This window comes from Stigmatopora argus, chromosome 5 (genome assembly GCF_051989625.1).
Source record: "Stigmatopora argus isolate UIUO_Sarg chromosome 5, RoL_Sarg_1.0, whole genome shotgun sequence".
NCBI lineage: Eukaryota > Metazoa > Chordata > Actinopteri > Syngnathiformes > Syngnathidae > Stigmatopora > Stigmatopora argus.
The window spans coordinates 9,037,210-9,052,020 of NC_135391.1; the positions used below are offsets into that span (position 1 = coordinate 9,037,210).

Below are 14,811 nucleotides of genomic sequence, written 5' to 3' on the forward strand. Positions count from 1 at the left end.
AATGCACCAAGAAATACCACAGTATCGACCTAAGGTCGGTATTTTTTATTTTATGACTTTTCAACTTTCAAAACACAGGACATGACTATCAAATCACATACTAACCACAACCTTTTGACGAATTTAAACACTGACATTGTATTTACAATCTATAAAACAGAATGAACAAAATGTATATCATTTATCAGGCCACAGCGGTGAGAAATTTATATAGCTTGTATTCCATAACGGGAATGTTAAAAATTGACTTATATGAAGAGAAGGTTGATGACCTTACACAAATGTAATGTACATCTTAAATTCTTCTGGGGTGGGAGCTAATTTCACTGTTAATTACATTACCAGACTTGAGACAGTCATCCAGTTATTTTATTATTCCTTTGAAATGATGACATTTTACGTAGAACCAAAATCTCCCTGGCATGAGGGACTCGCACAAGTGTTGTACTGTGGGAATTTTTTTCCTCCCACATTTCTGGTACTAGACAACTAAAAGGTACAATAGTATCGGTGTAGCATGATCGGGTTCGTAAACACTCAACGTTTTATTCATACACGGTCGTTAATCCGTGTTGCATTGCAATAAGAAAAGGTTGAAGTTGGGGACGTCTACAATTTTACAAACAATGTATTTACACATCTATTTTACACGTATTGAATAAAAAACAAAGAGAGACGGAAGGAGAAGTAAAAATGACAAGGGCGAAAGGGTCTGCTGAGGGCAGCGGCTCTGCAGTTAAGGCAATCTCGCAGAATCAAAGATGAGATGGCTGACAATTGCAGAAAGTCAAAGTCGCACATATCTTATTGGGAAAGAATGGCGCGATGGCTCCCGGGGCGTAACCATCCTTTCACTTCTTAAGAAGCATCTTAGCAAAGTCTGCATTGGATAAAGGCTTTGCACTTTCGTGGCTTTCACCGCACGCAGTCCCGTTCTCCACTTTGCTCGCCGGCCCACTTTGGCGATTCAGAGAACGAGGGAGCAATGACAACTGTGTGCGTCCTCTCCCTCTCCTATGAAAACAAAGGGTTTTACGACTTAGGTGAGAAAAGCCATAAGCTCTCACTGGAGCATTTGAAAGGCCTATTAGTAAACTTACGCGCCGTGGCCCGAGAAAGGGAGAGGTTCTACCGCGTCGGGTCGACTCGGCCCACCGGCTTTGCTCTGCTGGCGGCGAGGAGGGTTGCTAATGGCAACAGAGATTTTTTTCCCCTCTATTTCAATGCCGTCCATTTTCAAGATGGCCTGAGACGCTTGGGCTTCGTTTGCAAACTCGACATATGCCAAACCCTGCGGAAGCGAGTTAACAATCACGTAATTGCACTTTGACTTGGCTGCCGTTGACTGTGATGCCGCTAGTTCAAAACGGATCGGACGTCTATCGGGGGAGGTTAAAGGTCGATACCTACGAATTCGTTTTTAAAAAAAAGTCTTACCTTAGGTTTTCCTGAGCGAAACGTAACTAGACGAACTTCTTTAATGGTGCCATGTTTCATGCTTATCTCTTCCAGTTGCTCCTTTGTGCAGGAAAATGGCAACCCTTGGATGAAGACTTTGTGTTTTTCCATAGTCGTATTGTACTTGAATACCTAAAGATGCAGAGAAGTTCCTAGCATGACAAAACACTACAGAAAGCAATCAATCTAACCGCCTAACATTGTTTATTTTGTATGGAATATTGGGTCGGCCAGGAAAAGATTCAGTGAGAAACATTTGACTGTATTTCATAAGTACCTTGAAGTCTGGGTTCCTGCTCTTGTCGACGCAAGGCGACACAAACACAGGCCGGCCATCCACTTGCTGTCTGTCCAGTTTTAGGGCCTCGGTGACAGATTCCGAGGTTTCGAACTGCACGTAGCCGTAGCCCTTAAAAGTCCCTTTGTTGCTAGAGATGAGACGAATCTGTTTAATGGGTCCGCACGTCTCAAAGAGTGTCCTGAGCTTGGCCTCGGGCTCCTGCAGCGTGTACGACAGGTTGCTGACGAACACGCTGCTGTCATCGTTCCGAAGCTCGCTTTTATCATCGCTTTGCTTCTGATCATTGGCCTGCTGAGCTTTGCGCATTGAAGGTGTAGAACCTTTATAGCCAGGAGGAGCTTTATTCCCAATGAGTGGCATCTCAGTCTCCATGTGCTCATCTTTGCTTTGCTCTCCATTTCCTTTGTGCCGTTTAGGAGCTTGTTCTATGAACCACAAGAGAAACCGATCAAGTAAAGCTTTTTCCTGAATGCTCATCTCTCAGTATCATTGATGGTGCTGGACGTTCAATCCAAGATGACTGGGAGGGCTGGCATTGACTATTCGCTGCCAGCAATGTGTTGAATGAGAGCCTTTCCCAATTTACCTGCATCGGCAATCCACTCATCCTGATCAAGCCCATGCTGTGCTTTCCTTTTCTCTGCAAATGGAGCCCTCTTCTGAAATTTCTTCTGAGTCTTCTTCTCTGCCCTGGATTTCCGTCTCTGCTCAACTTGTTCCTCCTCTTGCTGAGCCTGAATTGCTTCTTTTTCCACCACCTAACAGAAAAGATGCTCATTAAAGTGAAGAGAAAAACGACTAGATTTTCCCTTTTTAAAGATCGCGTGAAGACAATTTTAAAACTGTAAAAGCGATCGTATGACTCAGACCAAAATGGAAATTCACTATGCAGCTGCACTAGGTCTACAATGACGAAGATAGCCCTGCTATGAGAATAAAACTGCTAACTCCCATTCACATCTTATCCAAATAGATGAATGAATATGCCAAGTAAAATGAACAATGTGTGACTAAATAAATGCAAGTAACTACTAAAGTCACAAGCTGCTTAGAATAATGGCGCTATATGCCCCAAACCTTTGCCCGTTGTTCTTTGACCCGGTTCAGACGTGTCTCGGTTTTCAGAACAGCCAAGTCCCAGTCCTCCAAAGAGCCTGGACGCAAGTATACGTAATGAAAATCGACTCAACAGTCATAGTAGTTCATCACACAGGTGAGTGATCACCTACCTTCCACTCTCTCAAAGGTCAGCAGGACTTCGCACACATGTTCTGGGTAGTCCGAGGTGCACTGGACTGCTCGGTGAAGCGCTTTTCGACAGTGAACGGAATCGCCATAAGCTCTGGAAAGAAAAGTTGTCAAGTTGGTTGGATTTAGTACTTTTAACATCACGTGAGCTCACTGACTTTTCGAGGTTATAGTATTCCAGCCACATGTTGGCATATCTGGCATTCCCTTTTGTCATAATGCTGTCCCACAGTTCTCTCGCTTTTTGGATGTTTTTACAATGCAGAGCCTGAGAAGATGACAAAGCAAAGGATTTTAGTACCAACCTCGTAAGGGACTGACACGCCAATATGTTCAAAACAGAAGAGGGCTATCCTTTGAAAAACAGTTGCCGCAATAACAGTGCTCACCTCTATCCTTGCCCAAATCTGCATGATGTTACAGGAAGGGTCTCCACTTTCCCCAAACCCTAGTGTCATGACACAATGAGTGAGCTGGGAATGCACATTGAACCCTAATAGAACAACTGATTGGAAATCCACCTACTTTCTTCCACATCTTGTTTTATGTAGTCCAGACAGCGGGTAAAAGATCCTCGTAGCTCCTCCAACTCTTTACTTGACTCTGTGACCGACAGGGGGGGAAAAAAAGATACACGAGAATGTTTCCACACTCCAAAACAAGCGGTGAATTCTCCCAGTGCTGCTCTCACCTTGGCTGAAATCTACACGTCTCCTCAGGTAGTCGAGGTATACTTGCCAAATCTCCACATAATCCGTAGCTTGAATGAACCCGGCGTTCAAAGCCTTTTCAAACAAATCTGTTCAAAATGCCAAAGGTCGCCGTTAGTAGCATTCTTAAAACGCGGACAAATGTGTGTTAATTAGCTTAAATGTTTGCCTGAAACGGTTTGATGCGAGCCTCCGTGTCTCTCTACAGCCTGCAAATAGCATTTCCACAGACCCATAGTCCACGGGCAGTTTCTGACAGCACGATCGTGGGTGGAAAGAACCAGATCTTTGATTTTTAGTTGACGGTCCTGGGAGGTCAAAAACAATACAGAAACTGAATACCAAATGCAGTCTGATGAACGATGACTATCCTGGATGAACAACTACAGAGCACATTTATAAACCATCAATGATCGCCAATGAAATACTCACAAGATACGTGGTGTATTTTGCCCACATGTCCGGTACCAGGCAATTTTCAACCAGAGTCCGCTCAAACGCCATCTGGATCCGGGCCGGGTCCCCCTCCTTCATTTCAAAGTCAATGTACGCCTGATACTCAGCCAGTTTGGGCGTCTCTGCCACCAGCTGTGATGACATAACCCAAAGGAAGGCATTCACAGATAGGTGACCAGGCAAATAAATCAGCTCTGAATCCTCATTGGCGATTGCTCACCAGCGACTCTTCAAACGGCTTGTACTTCTCCTTCTGCTGCAAAGCACTTTTATACTGATGCAAGACTTTTTCAGTTGTCTCTTGGTCGGACCATTCTTCATACTCGGCATAGGTTGCCTCCATATCTAAGGGAATGTAACGTCCATGTCATTACAATCGAGTTTTTTCAATGCCGCAAATTTTTGAAGGCATTCTAAAAAGGGATTGTGACAATTGTCGTGCAACAAACTAAATTATGTTCCAACGTGAGTCATGTACATTTCTTCAGGCTGGGCCAACCCACACAAAAGAGATTGCCACTCATTTTTACACCACCCCATCTGGAGCGATGGAGCAGGAAAGGGGGCAGCCTTACCCATTAAGGGGAGGCCTAGCTGGCGGCGAAACAGCGTATGGATGCGCTGAAGCTGCTTGTTCAGCAGCTCCTGCTCCTCATGGCTGGGAATTTTGCCAGGAGGAGGCTGAAAGAAAAGACAATAGAGAGGATGAGTAACGCCAGCAAATGCCTACAAGAAAAGTAAGCTCATTTAAATGCGCTAACAAAAAGAAATGTCCTTGATGCGAGGCCATGGAGGGCAATATGAATCTCCGCCCAGTGGGATACATTAGACTTGTGAAATATTGTTGAAAATGAAGACAAAACTGACCTGTACTGTGGCCAGAATCACATTCTCAAATTCTCTGTACGCCTCCCACACTGTTTGCCCTTTCGTCATGTGAAGCCCAACAGCTGTGATGGCTCTCTCGAAGATGGACCTCACCCGTTCAATGCCGCCGGCAGATCCCATGCCACCGATAGAATACTGGGCATATTCCAGCCAGATGTCTGGACCTGAGTGTTGAGACAAGACGCTGAATTTTAGGATTGTGTTTGAGTCAGATGTCCAATCTTGGGTTTGCCACGATGCACTCACAAAGATAGTCTTTAATAGCTCTTTCAAAAAGCTCGTTCACTTTTTCTCGGTTTGGTTCTTCTTCAGTGATACGAATCTCATCCTTGAGCCAATCGAGCCAGATCTCTGTGGGATTGCGCACAAGAAGTCAGTAAAATTCCTACGGAACTACTTTTTCTCCTGAGGTGCAGGTAGAAACCAACCTTCTGTGAGAGGAAAAAGTTCACTCATCTTCTGTCTCGCCTTTCGCAGCCGGGGAAGCTCTCCCTCATGCTTCAGTAGTTTGATGAGATCAACGTGGCAGTTGTAGTCGAAGGCATTGATCGATAACTAGAAAATATTGTGAGAGTAGATTGAAACGTGACATCTGAATGGTTTTGAACTCACACTTTGTTGGTGGAGTTTTCTGCTGTGCATCACACAGAGAAACAGATCACACAAGTGCAGGCATGCGACAAGAGATGACTGGGTGAGAGCGTTTCCCCTTAATGCACAAACAAGGTTTTCATCAAGTGCATTGCAGTGGAAACAGTCATGTTTAACAATTTGAAACATTTTGATGATGTGTAATAATGGGAAAAAAAATCAATAAAAGACAATATATAACAGGAAATAGTCAAAGTAGCCAATGTATGACATTTTAAAAGCCAGTACTATTTAAGACAATCAAAATGATCAAGTGATGAGTGTTGATTGGACGTCTACCACTGTCGTCAATGGTCCGACACTCCTGAATTCATTGGGTGCAGCAATGGTATTTCTGCAACACTACCCATTAATATTGTTATGAATTATTTGTTATAAAAATGATCTTATAGGTTTGAGCCATATTCGAATTTGCTCACCATGAACTCACCATGATCAAAGTGTCTGCTTTTATCTGATCATTGAGTTGTGTAGCCTCTTCACAGTAATGTGTGAATACAGTATGTGGTGTTTGTATTATAAACAATTGAGCTGTGTTCTGGCAGTGGTAAAACAGAAACAAACATTGTAAAACTTTTCTCTTTATAGTTTAAAAAGAGAAGTTTCATATCTTGAGATCTTTACCTCAACAGATGTCTAAGTTAAAAGCCAAGAGTATATAGTATTTGTTTTCAAATTAGCTAAGGGCATATCAATATATATTTATTTTTAGCATTTGCATCAATGCAACATTTTTGTTGTTGACCACTATAAAAATACTCTAATGATCATCAAGGATTTATGTAAAAGATTAATACAATTATTGCGCATATTAGACTTTATTTCCTATGTTCCTGCTGGGAGGCGAACACTTTGAGCCAGATACTAAGGATGAGGTAGCCCACAATTAAGACGTAAGAATCTGGAAATGAGATTCCGACTTTATTCCAACTCGTACTACTTACAACGAAAAACGTGGCGTAGTACGAGCTAACATCGCGTGACGACAACTACGTCGCGCCCAGAAGGGAGTGACACAACTTGATCTAACAATTGTTTGCGACTGTTTGGCACTCATTCATTCACCCGCTTTAGCTTCTCGGCTAGCATCGGGAAATTAAAGAGTTACCTGCTCTTCCAATCGTTGTATTTCGGCTTCATTTTCCTTCTCGTCTTCTGACGTCTCGTCGTCGTCGTCCGAATCGTCGACTCCCATGCCTTGATCGCCGTCGCTTTCCGAGTCCATTTCTCGCTCGTCCATCGCAGCGTCGTCCTCTTCCATAGCTTGCAAATGCGTAGACTCTGCGTCGCTCTCCGCTGCCATGTTGGAAAGGCTGTCTGCCTGGTAACAAGCCCAAACAGCCACCCGCTCCAGAGCTGTAACACCAAACCCCGGCCGCTAGCGGGCGCTGCAACTCCTTACCACCCGTCTTCCGTGTTTGTCAACAAACCCCTTGCACCGTCGAGCACGTGCCGCTAGTGGGCGCTGTGACTCCTTTGCCCCGCCTCCTCCGTGTTTGTCAACAAATCTCCTGTACTCGTGCTCGTTCGTACAATTTCGGAACTGTTCGGTTTCTCAACATGGCGATGGCCTTACGAAAGTCTTCGTTGTTGTTGAACACAAGGTTACTTTCACCGGAGCTCCAAATCGTCTCCTCGTACCACAAGAAGGTAATCTAATGGATCTTTTGGACACATTGTCTAGTTGTTGCCATCAAACTATAAAGCGGTTCTCGAGTTTTCGCACTACCGCGTGCTCTCTGTTTGGCCCAGTATTCGTGTTTTAGCATGTCATCAATTTCCAGTTAAATGTCATTGCCATAGCACGACAATTTAAACGATTGTGTTATAATTCGTACTTCCTTCCCTTAACGAAGGACGTTTCTGCATGAGTAGTAATTAGACAACTTCCCCGGATCATTTTGGTGCTACTAGAGGCGTCCAGTAGACCTAATAGTGTTAGTAGTGCTGTACATTGCTTACCTAATAAAACTATAGATTGCCATAGAATAAACCAAAAGTGGCACTGCAATTTGGACCCCAAAAACAATATATAGTGCCGCAGTGCGTGTCATTGACAGCGAGAATATGCCAAGGTTCATTGAAAGTCATTTTTAGTCTGTAAACTGAAGGTAAAGAGCTCAATATCGTGTTTCCTTCTGAAGGTGGTGGACCATTACGAAAACCCGAGAAATGTTGGATCACTGGATAAAAATGCCAAAAATGTGGGGACTGGTTTAGTGGGTGCACCAGCCTGTGGTGACGTTATGAAACTCCAGGTCAGTACAGAAGTCTAAAGTCTACTTAATGAAGGTCACTTGTTAAACAGATCAAGCACTTATTTGTCTTGTCCCCAGGTGGAAGTAGATGAGAACGGTAAGATCCTGGATGCCAAATTTAAGACATTTGGCTGCGGATCAGCCATTGCTTCCAGCTCTCTGGCCACCGAGTGGGTGAAAGGGAAGTCTGTGAGTGTACAAAAAATCAACAATTCTGAAAACCTTTCTGTACTCCTTAACAAATGACAGATGTCAAATCCATTGAAACAATTCAAATGGATTGCCTGTCCATTGCAAATGAATTGTCCTCATTTTTACTGTCACCACAGATTGATGAAGCGTTGAGGATCAAGAACACAGACATTGCAAAAGAACTCTGCCTTCCGCCGGTCAAGCTTCATTGTTCCAGTAAGCCAAAACCGTAAACGAACATCAATTTATGGGCAGAAAGTATTCCAGCACATTTGACTACCGATGACACAAGCCTGTTCTTCCTGTCATTACCAGGAAGACTGATGCAATACCAAGTCCGTTTAGTCATGTTTAATTTTACCTAGGTTTGAAATCTGCTCTCTGTTATCTTATGTTTCAGTGCTCGCAGAAGATGCCATAAAAGCAGCTCTGTCGGACTACAGAATAAAGCAGACCAAGGAGAAGCAGAGTGTTGAAGCCATCAATTAAATGTCCACATTGGGTCAGTGTACCTCAGGAATGTGTCATGTTGTTGTCGGAGGACTCTCCACAAATTGTTGTTACCTTTCTTCCTTAGAGATCAGAATTCCTTTTTTTTCTGGCTAAAAAAATATAACAAGCTTTAACATATAACAATAACATTTCTGGAAGTGTGATGCTACAGTAGTAATAGTAGTACCCTGCTTGCCAACAATTATTATATAGACAAAACAATATATCGGGTTGAGTTGAATTTATTAACATTTGTGTTCTATGTGATGGAAATTTTGCAACTGGAAATTAAAGGTCATTATAACAGCAATTCAAATGTGGTACTTTTATGCTATCAAAAAGCATACCTGGGATTTCTGTGGCTACTTTTTTTGTTTCTTGTCTTGTATGGTAATGTCTTCCTAAAGTCAAGTAGTGTTTCTGTTGGTGCTGTAGAACCTTCATGAGAACTAGTATTAAAAAAAAAAAAAACATGGAGTGGCACCGATCAATACAAGACCGCCAGTAACCAAATAAGCACTGATGAAAGGAGGTTGGGTGTCAACAAAGTAGTATTGTTTTTCTTGGGAAACACAGAATGGACTGTAAGTTGGGTAGTCATTTGTGCATCACGAATGTTGGAAAACAAAGGTGTTACCCTTGTAGAACGGGTTAGGAACGGTGCCTCTTGAATGGTGGTGTTCTCTATGCAGCCTATTTCTTTGCCAGGGCTTGGCGTTGAGAAGCACAGAGACGTGTATTTTCCTCTATTAAAAGACAAACAGCCTTTAAATGTTGAAATATCCAAGGATAAGCGCTCATCCAGAACAGTCAGGTGCAAGGACCGAATGCACTTCGCAGAGAGGTCTACGTACACCAAAGACGGTGACAGATTTGGAGGAAGGCTGCTCAATTTGTTGCCCTTCAGCAAGAGGACCTGCAACTTCTCCAAACCTTGAAGCGCACCCGCCTGAATGGCTCGGATGCGATTGTCTTTCAGATCCAATCGGGTAAGGTTCCCCAGTTTCCTCAAGGCGCCCAAGGTGATGTAGACGATGCGGTTCTGTTGTAGGCAAAGGACCTCCAGACTAGGAGGAAGGCCTCGGGGGAAGCGGGCCAGCATGTTGTGACTGAGGCTGAGCTCCCGTAGGCCCAGGAAGGGATGGAGCTGGTGGTCCACATTACAGAGCTGGTTTTTGGCCAAGGATAGAACGGTGGCACCGACAGGGACTGGATGAGGAAGGGATAAAAGGCCCAAAGATTCACACACAACCAAAAATCCAGGACGAAGACAGCAGCAGCCGATGGGACAAAGCGACGCGGCAGTGCAGATGAGCGTGTCGATGCAGAGGAACAAAAAGACCATGCATCTGTATGACATGTCTATTAGCCTCACTCTTACCATTCAACCGTTCTCGCTCACGTCTTCCCCGTGAAAGGAGCAGACTCGTCTTCATGGTCTCCTTTTTAAACGTCTTCTTATTGTTGAAAAATTCGAGGCAGATGCTCATCAAAGATTTATGATGATTCTTTCAGGTGCCGTGTTACCTCATTTGGATTGTTAGAACATAAGTGCTTCTTCTGCTGTTACAAGGCGGGGTTCCTAATAACACGGGGAGAAACACCACGTCTTCATGTTTGAGAGAGTCATGGAAGTTGGTTGACCTGCTACCATCTGGTGATGCCTATGAAAGTGAGGGAGGAAGTTCCATTTTCCACAAATTATTTAGTACCTCATTGTGAGAATGTGACCTCTGACTCTGCAGCAACTCACCTTTCAGATTCGCCTTTCCTTCTTGACCCTCCTCCACATCTTTGATCTGTGTACCACACCTACACTCCAGTCGCACCAATCATTTTCAAGTATCGTATCCGTATGGAATCCCCCTATATGTGCATGTAAGTTTTTCATCTGATATTTAGCTTTTCAGTTCAAAACATTTATTTCAACTTTAAATACTGTTTATTTCTCAGAATGTATTTAAAGACAATAGTATTTCATTTATTTTAGCAATATACATGATTTTATTTATTTAGTCATTTTGCAATACATAACCACAGTCCCCTATTTTAACTGCCATATTTGTAACATTAAAGTCTTATGTTGATTTATGCACAGGTCGGTTACAGCAACCATTTGCATTCACACCAAATAAAATTTAATATTTTTTCCTTACAGAATGTCATTTTTAATCAAATCCCTTAATTTTCTGTTTAAGGCTTGTTACAATGGAAGTCTTATGAAATAACACAATAGGTTTTTACTACTTGATAGTACACACATCTAAAGGGGGTTGTTTTTTGCTCTAACTTTGAGAGTTTAGCTCTTGAACCAAATCAGCTATTAAAAAAGTTATCTGCTATAAATGAATCCGCATGGATAAAAAACAATGAAATGAACAAAACATTAAGATTATCTACAAATTTGTGAAAAGTTAAGCAAACAAAAAGGGAAAAAACCCTGGGCAATGTAGTGATGAATACAATAGGTTAAAAAAAATATCAGAGTTGTACTCACTAACCATTCCACATTTGAATGATCTATGCAGCACATAAATACTCCAAAAATCAATTCCAGATCACCAATCATATTGAAAATTAAACTGTATATTGCCACCACTGGAAAAAAAAGTCAAGGTGTATTCATCAAACCTCTTGGTATTTTTTGTATCACAAAAAGTAATATATACTGTGATAAATATAATTTAGTATTACGAGATAACAACATAACAAAAAACAAATCAAATTATTCATATACAAATATGACTTTTGGACAATGCACACCTTTTTATCTGTTCTAATATATAAAATACTTTTTCGCATAAGAAACTTGTGTCAGAAATAGGAAATGCAAAAACCATGGGAATAGCTAATGAAAGTGTCAATCAAGAAATATTTTGAAACAAGACATTACATTTCATTGCAACATGTAGCACCAAAAAAATCATTCTCAAGTTGAATTGTCTTGATGGCATTTACAGCATGACATTATGAGGAGATTCCTCTGTCTTGGCAGGCATGTGTATACACTATTTTCATATTCATATTAGGCAAACATAAGAAACACTGGCGAAAAAATGTATGCTTAAAATGTTATACATAATGTATATATTATTTTTATCGTTTTAGTCTAGCATAATGCAATACATACAAATCCCTATCCACAACCTTAGGTAGACCTATGCGATCTAATGAGACCCCATACAATAATGGCTTCGATTTAATGTGTTTTCAGTATTGTAGTTATCTCTAATGTAAAATGCCACTTAGATGCAGTACATAAAAATAATCAATCTATTTAATATTGCTATATCTAATGTTGTGGACAGTAAGTGTATTTGAATTGAATTTAAAGCGCTTAAATATGCATCGTAAGGTTCACCTAAAAGTGAAGACGGACAAATTTGAAAATCAAGTATAGAAAATAAGGCTTCAAAAGGATGGGAAATAAACTGTCAGGTTTTGAGAAGAGAAAGAAAGAGAAGAGAAACACACCATGCTAAAAAAATGCCGCTTTGTGATGAGACCGTCTCTGCTTGTACACCCATCTCTACATTTGGTTAAAGTGGCTGATTAGTTCTTAATATTTTCGCATATCTTTCATTTCTAGTGTATTGTACAAATCTCTAAATTCACTTGGTCCACATAGACCAGGGGTGGCCAAACCGGTCCTCGAGGGACGCTGTGGGTGCAGGTTTTTGTTCCAACCGATCCAGCACAGACACTTTGACCAATGAGATTTCTGCAGAAAACAAGAAGCACCTGACTGCAATCCACTGATTGCACTTGTAGGACACCCGATTGGTGAAAAGGTGTCCTCTTGATGGGTTGGAATGAAAACCCGCACCCACTGCGCCCCTTTGTGGAATAGTTTGGACACCCCTGACATAGACTAACCTAATGTTATGCTTTGTCAATATTAGTGAGACAACTCCGCACACTTAGAACTTGCTTTCTTCAAAGCCCATTGGAACATTTATTCCCATTCTTGATTCCACCTTAACGTTAATTTACAAAACCAAGTACGTACTAGATATCGAATAAAGGCATTAACGGCTTTCCACGATTTCCTCCACGTTGGGTCAACGCAATCCAAGTAGCGGGACTGAGCATGAGGTCACCTAGTAGTGGGCCTTCTTCAGATGGCAGGTGCACGCAGGCTGACTGGAGGTGTGCTGCACCTCCTCTCTGCGCATCATGGGCTCCTTGTACCTGGGCTCCTCTCTGCGCTTCTCCACTTCCTCCACATCCCTGGCCTTTCTCACCTCCTGGCGTGGCGAGGCCCTGACGTCCCTGCCTCTCTCTCCTATCAGAGCCTTGGAAGGTACGCGTTGGGTCTTGGGCGAGCCGGTGCCTTGCATCTGAACACTCTTGACGTGGTCTACGGCGTACGGCCTCTCCTGGAACTCCTGAGGCATTCTATGTATGGTGTGCATGGCGGGTTTCTCCACCAAGTGCTTCCTGGAGGCTTGAGGAGGAACCTTGTAGGCCTCCAGCTTCCGCTTCTGACTCATGGCGGAAGCGCAGCAGATGATGAAGACAATGACGATGAGGAGGGAGGTCACAATCACAATGATGAGAAGATTATCCTCCAGAAAGTCCACCACTCTGGTGAGGACAAAGTCCTTCAGACGGATGATGGTCGTGGTGATGGTGTTGGTGAGAGTGGGCGTGTCAGAAGCTTCCGGATTACGAGTGGTGGCGCTGACTTGAACCGGCGCACGGGTGGAGAAGGAATTTGGGAAGAGGAACTCCAACCCGTCGTCGCCGCTAGCGTCCATGGATGCGTTGTAGAACATGGGCGCGCCACGGACCACGCCACAGCACAGTGACAGCAGGGTCGCCACGGGGACAAGCAAGTGGGATGGCATCTTACTGCAATATCAATAACATGATTAAGTACCACGCAAATTGGAAAAGGGTCAAATGACACCTAGTACAGCCAATGGCAGGGGCCAAGGAGACAGACCACCATTCGTACTCGCACTCATACCTAGGGGCAATTTAGAGTGTTCAACCAGCCTACATGGCATGTTTTCGTGTTATGGGAGGGAACCGGACCACTTGGAGAAAACCCACGCAACATGCAAACTCCACACAGTGAGGACCGCCGACCTGGGATCTAACCCTCGACCCCAGAACTGGGAGGCTGACACCCTAACCACTTGTCCGTACAATATAAGTGTCAAATTGAATTTTAATCCGTCCATAAATTGAAGGCATAGCAATTTTATCTTAGTCCTGTGAGTGAGTTTTTGACTTTCCTCCAGGTGGTCTAAAAACATCCAAGACGAATACTATTCAAATAATGGTTCATGTGTACATTTTTCCCCCCAAAGTGCTGGAGTACTAATGACCCAACACAAACATATTTCAATTTAAACCCATCATGGATCACCTCAAAAATGTTAGATCACACACCATTAGGTCGTAGCCCTGGAAAAAAAAAATCAACCTATGTCTTCATCTGTAATCGTAACTAGAGGTTTCCACCTTTCTTCAGGTTTTCTTCTATTTTTCCTCCGGCAGCAGAGCTATTTTAGCCAGAAGCAGAGCCATTACTTATTTGGGGTGGTGGCAGTTAGTTTGGTACTGCAGGCCTTATAATTTGGAGAGGAGGGAGAAGCCGCCCATCCACCACACGAAAGCAAGCAGAAAGTTAAGAGTCCAGATTGTGTACAGAGGCGTAGGACACCATTGGCTCTGGCCTCTATATTTACTGTGGGCACCAGCTGCTGTGGGCTGGTGCACACACAGAAAAATGTTAACTTCAAAATCATTTAAATATCATTTTGCCAAATAAACCTCGCTTTTCACCCGTCATGGTGAAGATCAGCAAAGAAAATGAGAATCTCATTAAGCTGAGTAATGGGTGTTTAAAAAAAAAAAAAGAACTCTTCTAAGTGTAAGTGGGCCTCCTTGTGTGGTCATGTAGATACATGCAGCCAGATGGTTCAACTGGAGGACTAGCCTTCACCTTCAATCTCCATAATTAGAGCCATAATTATGTTAACTACATGATGGCCGCGAGTCCACACTGCATTTTACTGACATGCGGTTCATACAGACTCGAATCATGCATTAAGTAACTGAATACAACTCATTTATATTATTGGAATTTGGATTAAAAAGGCAATAAGTTAACATTCTGCATCATGGTAGGATCTTAAAATATACT

At 42.8% G+C, this 14,811-nt stretch overlaps 3 protein-coding genes across 3 annotated transcripts; 1 reads left to right on the forward strand and 2 right to left on the reverse strand.

The window, feature by feature from the left end:
• Positions 1-30: 30 nt before the first annotated feature.
• sart3 (spliceosome associated factor 3, U4/U6 recycling protein) lies at positions 31-7,108 on the reverse strand. Its single transcript, XM_077599954.1, has 19 exons — positions 6,821-7,108; positions 5,490-5,616; positions 5,308-5,412; positions 5,041-5,225; positions 4,749-4,854; positions 4,394-4,518; positions 4,150-4,305; positions 3,887-4,025; positions 3,699-3,806; positions 3,533-3,610; positions 3,397-3,455; positions 3,166-3,275; positions 2,989-3,101; positions 2,837-2,913; positions 2,346-2,517; positions 1,736-2,184; positions 1,438-1,590; positions 1,101-1,291; positions 31-1,014 (listed from the first exon to the last, which is right to left on the reverse strand). Exons 1-19 carry the CDS (start codon positions 7,013-7,015, stop codon positions 852-854), a joined length of 2,811 nt encoding a protein of 936 aa, XP_077456080.1. The 5' UTR covers positions 7,016-7,108; the 3' UTR covers positions 31-851.
• On the forward strand, positions 6,841-8,964 carry iscua (iron-sulfur cluster assembly enzyme a). The gene is made up of 5 exons (XM_077599958.1): positions 6,841-7,362; positions 7,857-7,970; positions 8,049-8,159; positions 8,300-8,378; positions 8,563-8,964. Exons 1-5 carry the CDS (start codon positions 7,273-7,275, stop codon positions 8,649-8,651), a joined length of 483 nt encoding a protein of 160 aa, XP_077456084.1. The 5' UTR covers positions 6,841-7,272; the 3' UTR covers positions 8,652-8,964.
• A 3,790-nt stretch (positions 8,965-12,754) lies between these two features.
• tmem119a (transmembrane protein 119a) lies at positions 12,755-13,504 on the reverse strand. The gene has a single exon (XM_077600263.1). The coding sequence runs from the start codon at positions 13,502-13,504 to the stop codon at positions 12,755-12,757; it is 750 nt and encodes a 249-aa protein (XP_077456389.1).
• Between the last annotated feature and the right edge of the window lie 1,307 nt (positions 13,505-14,811).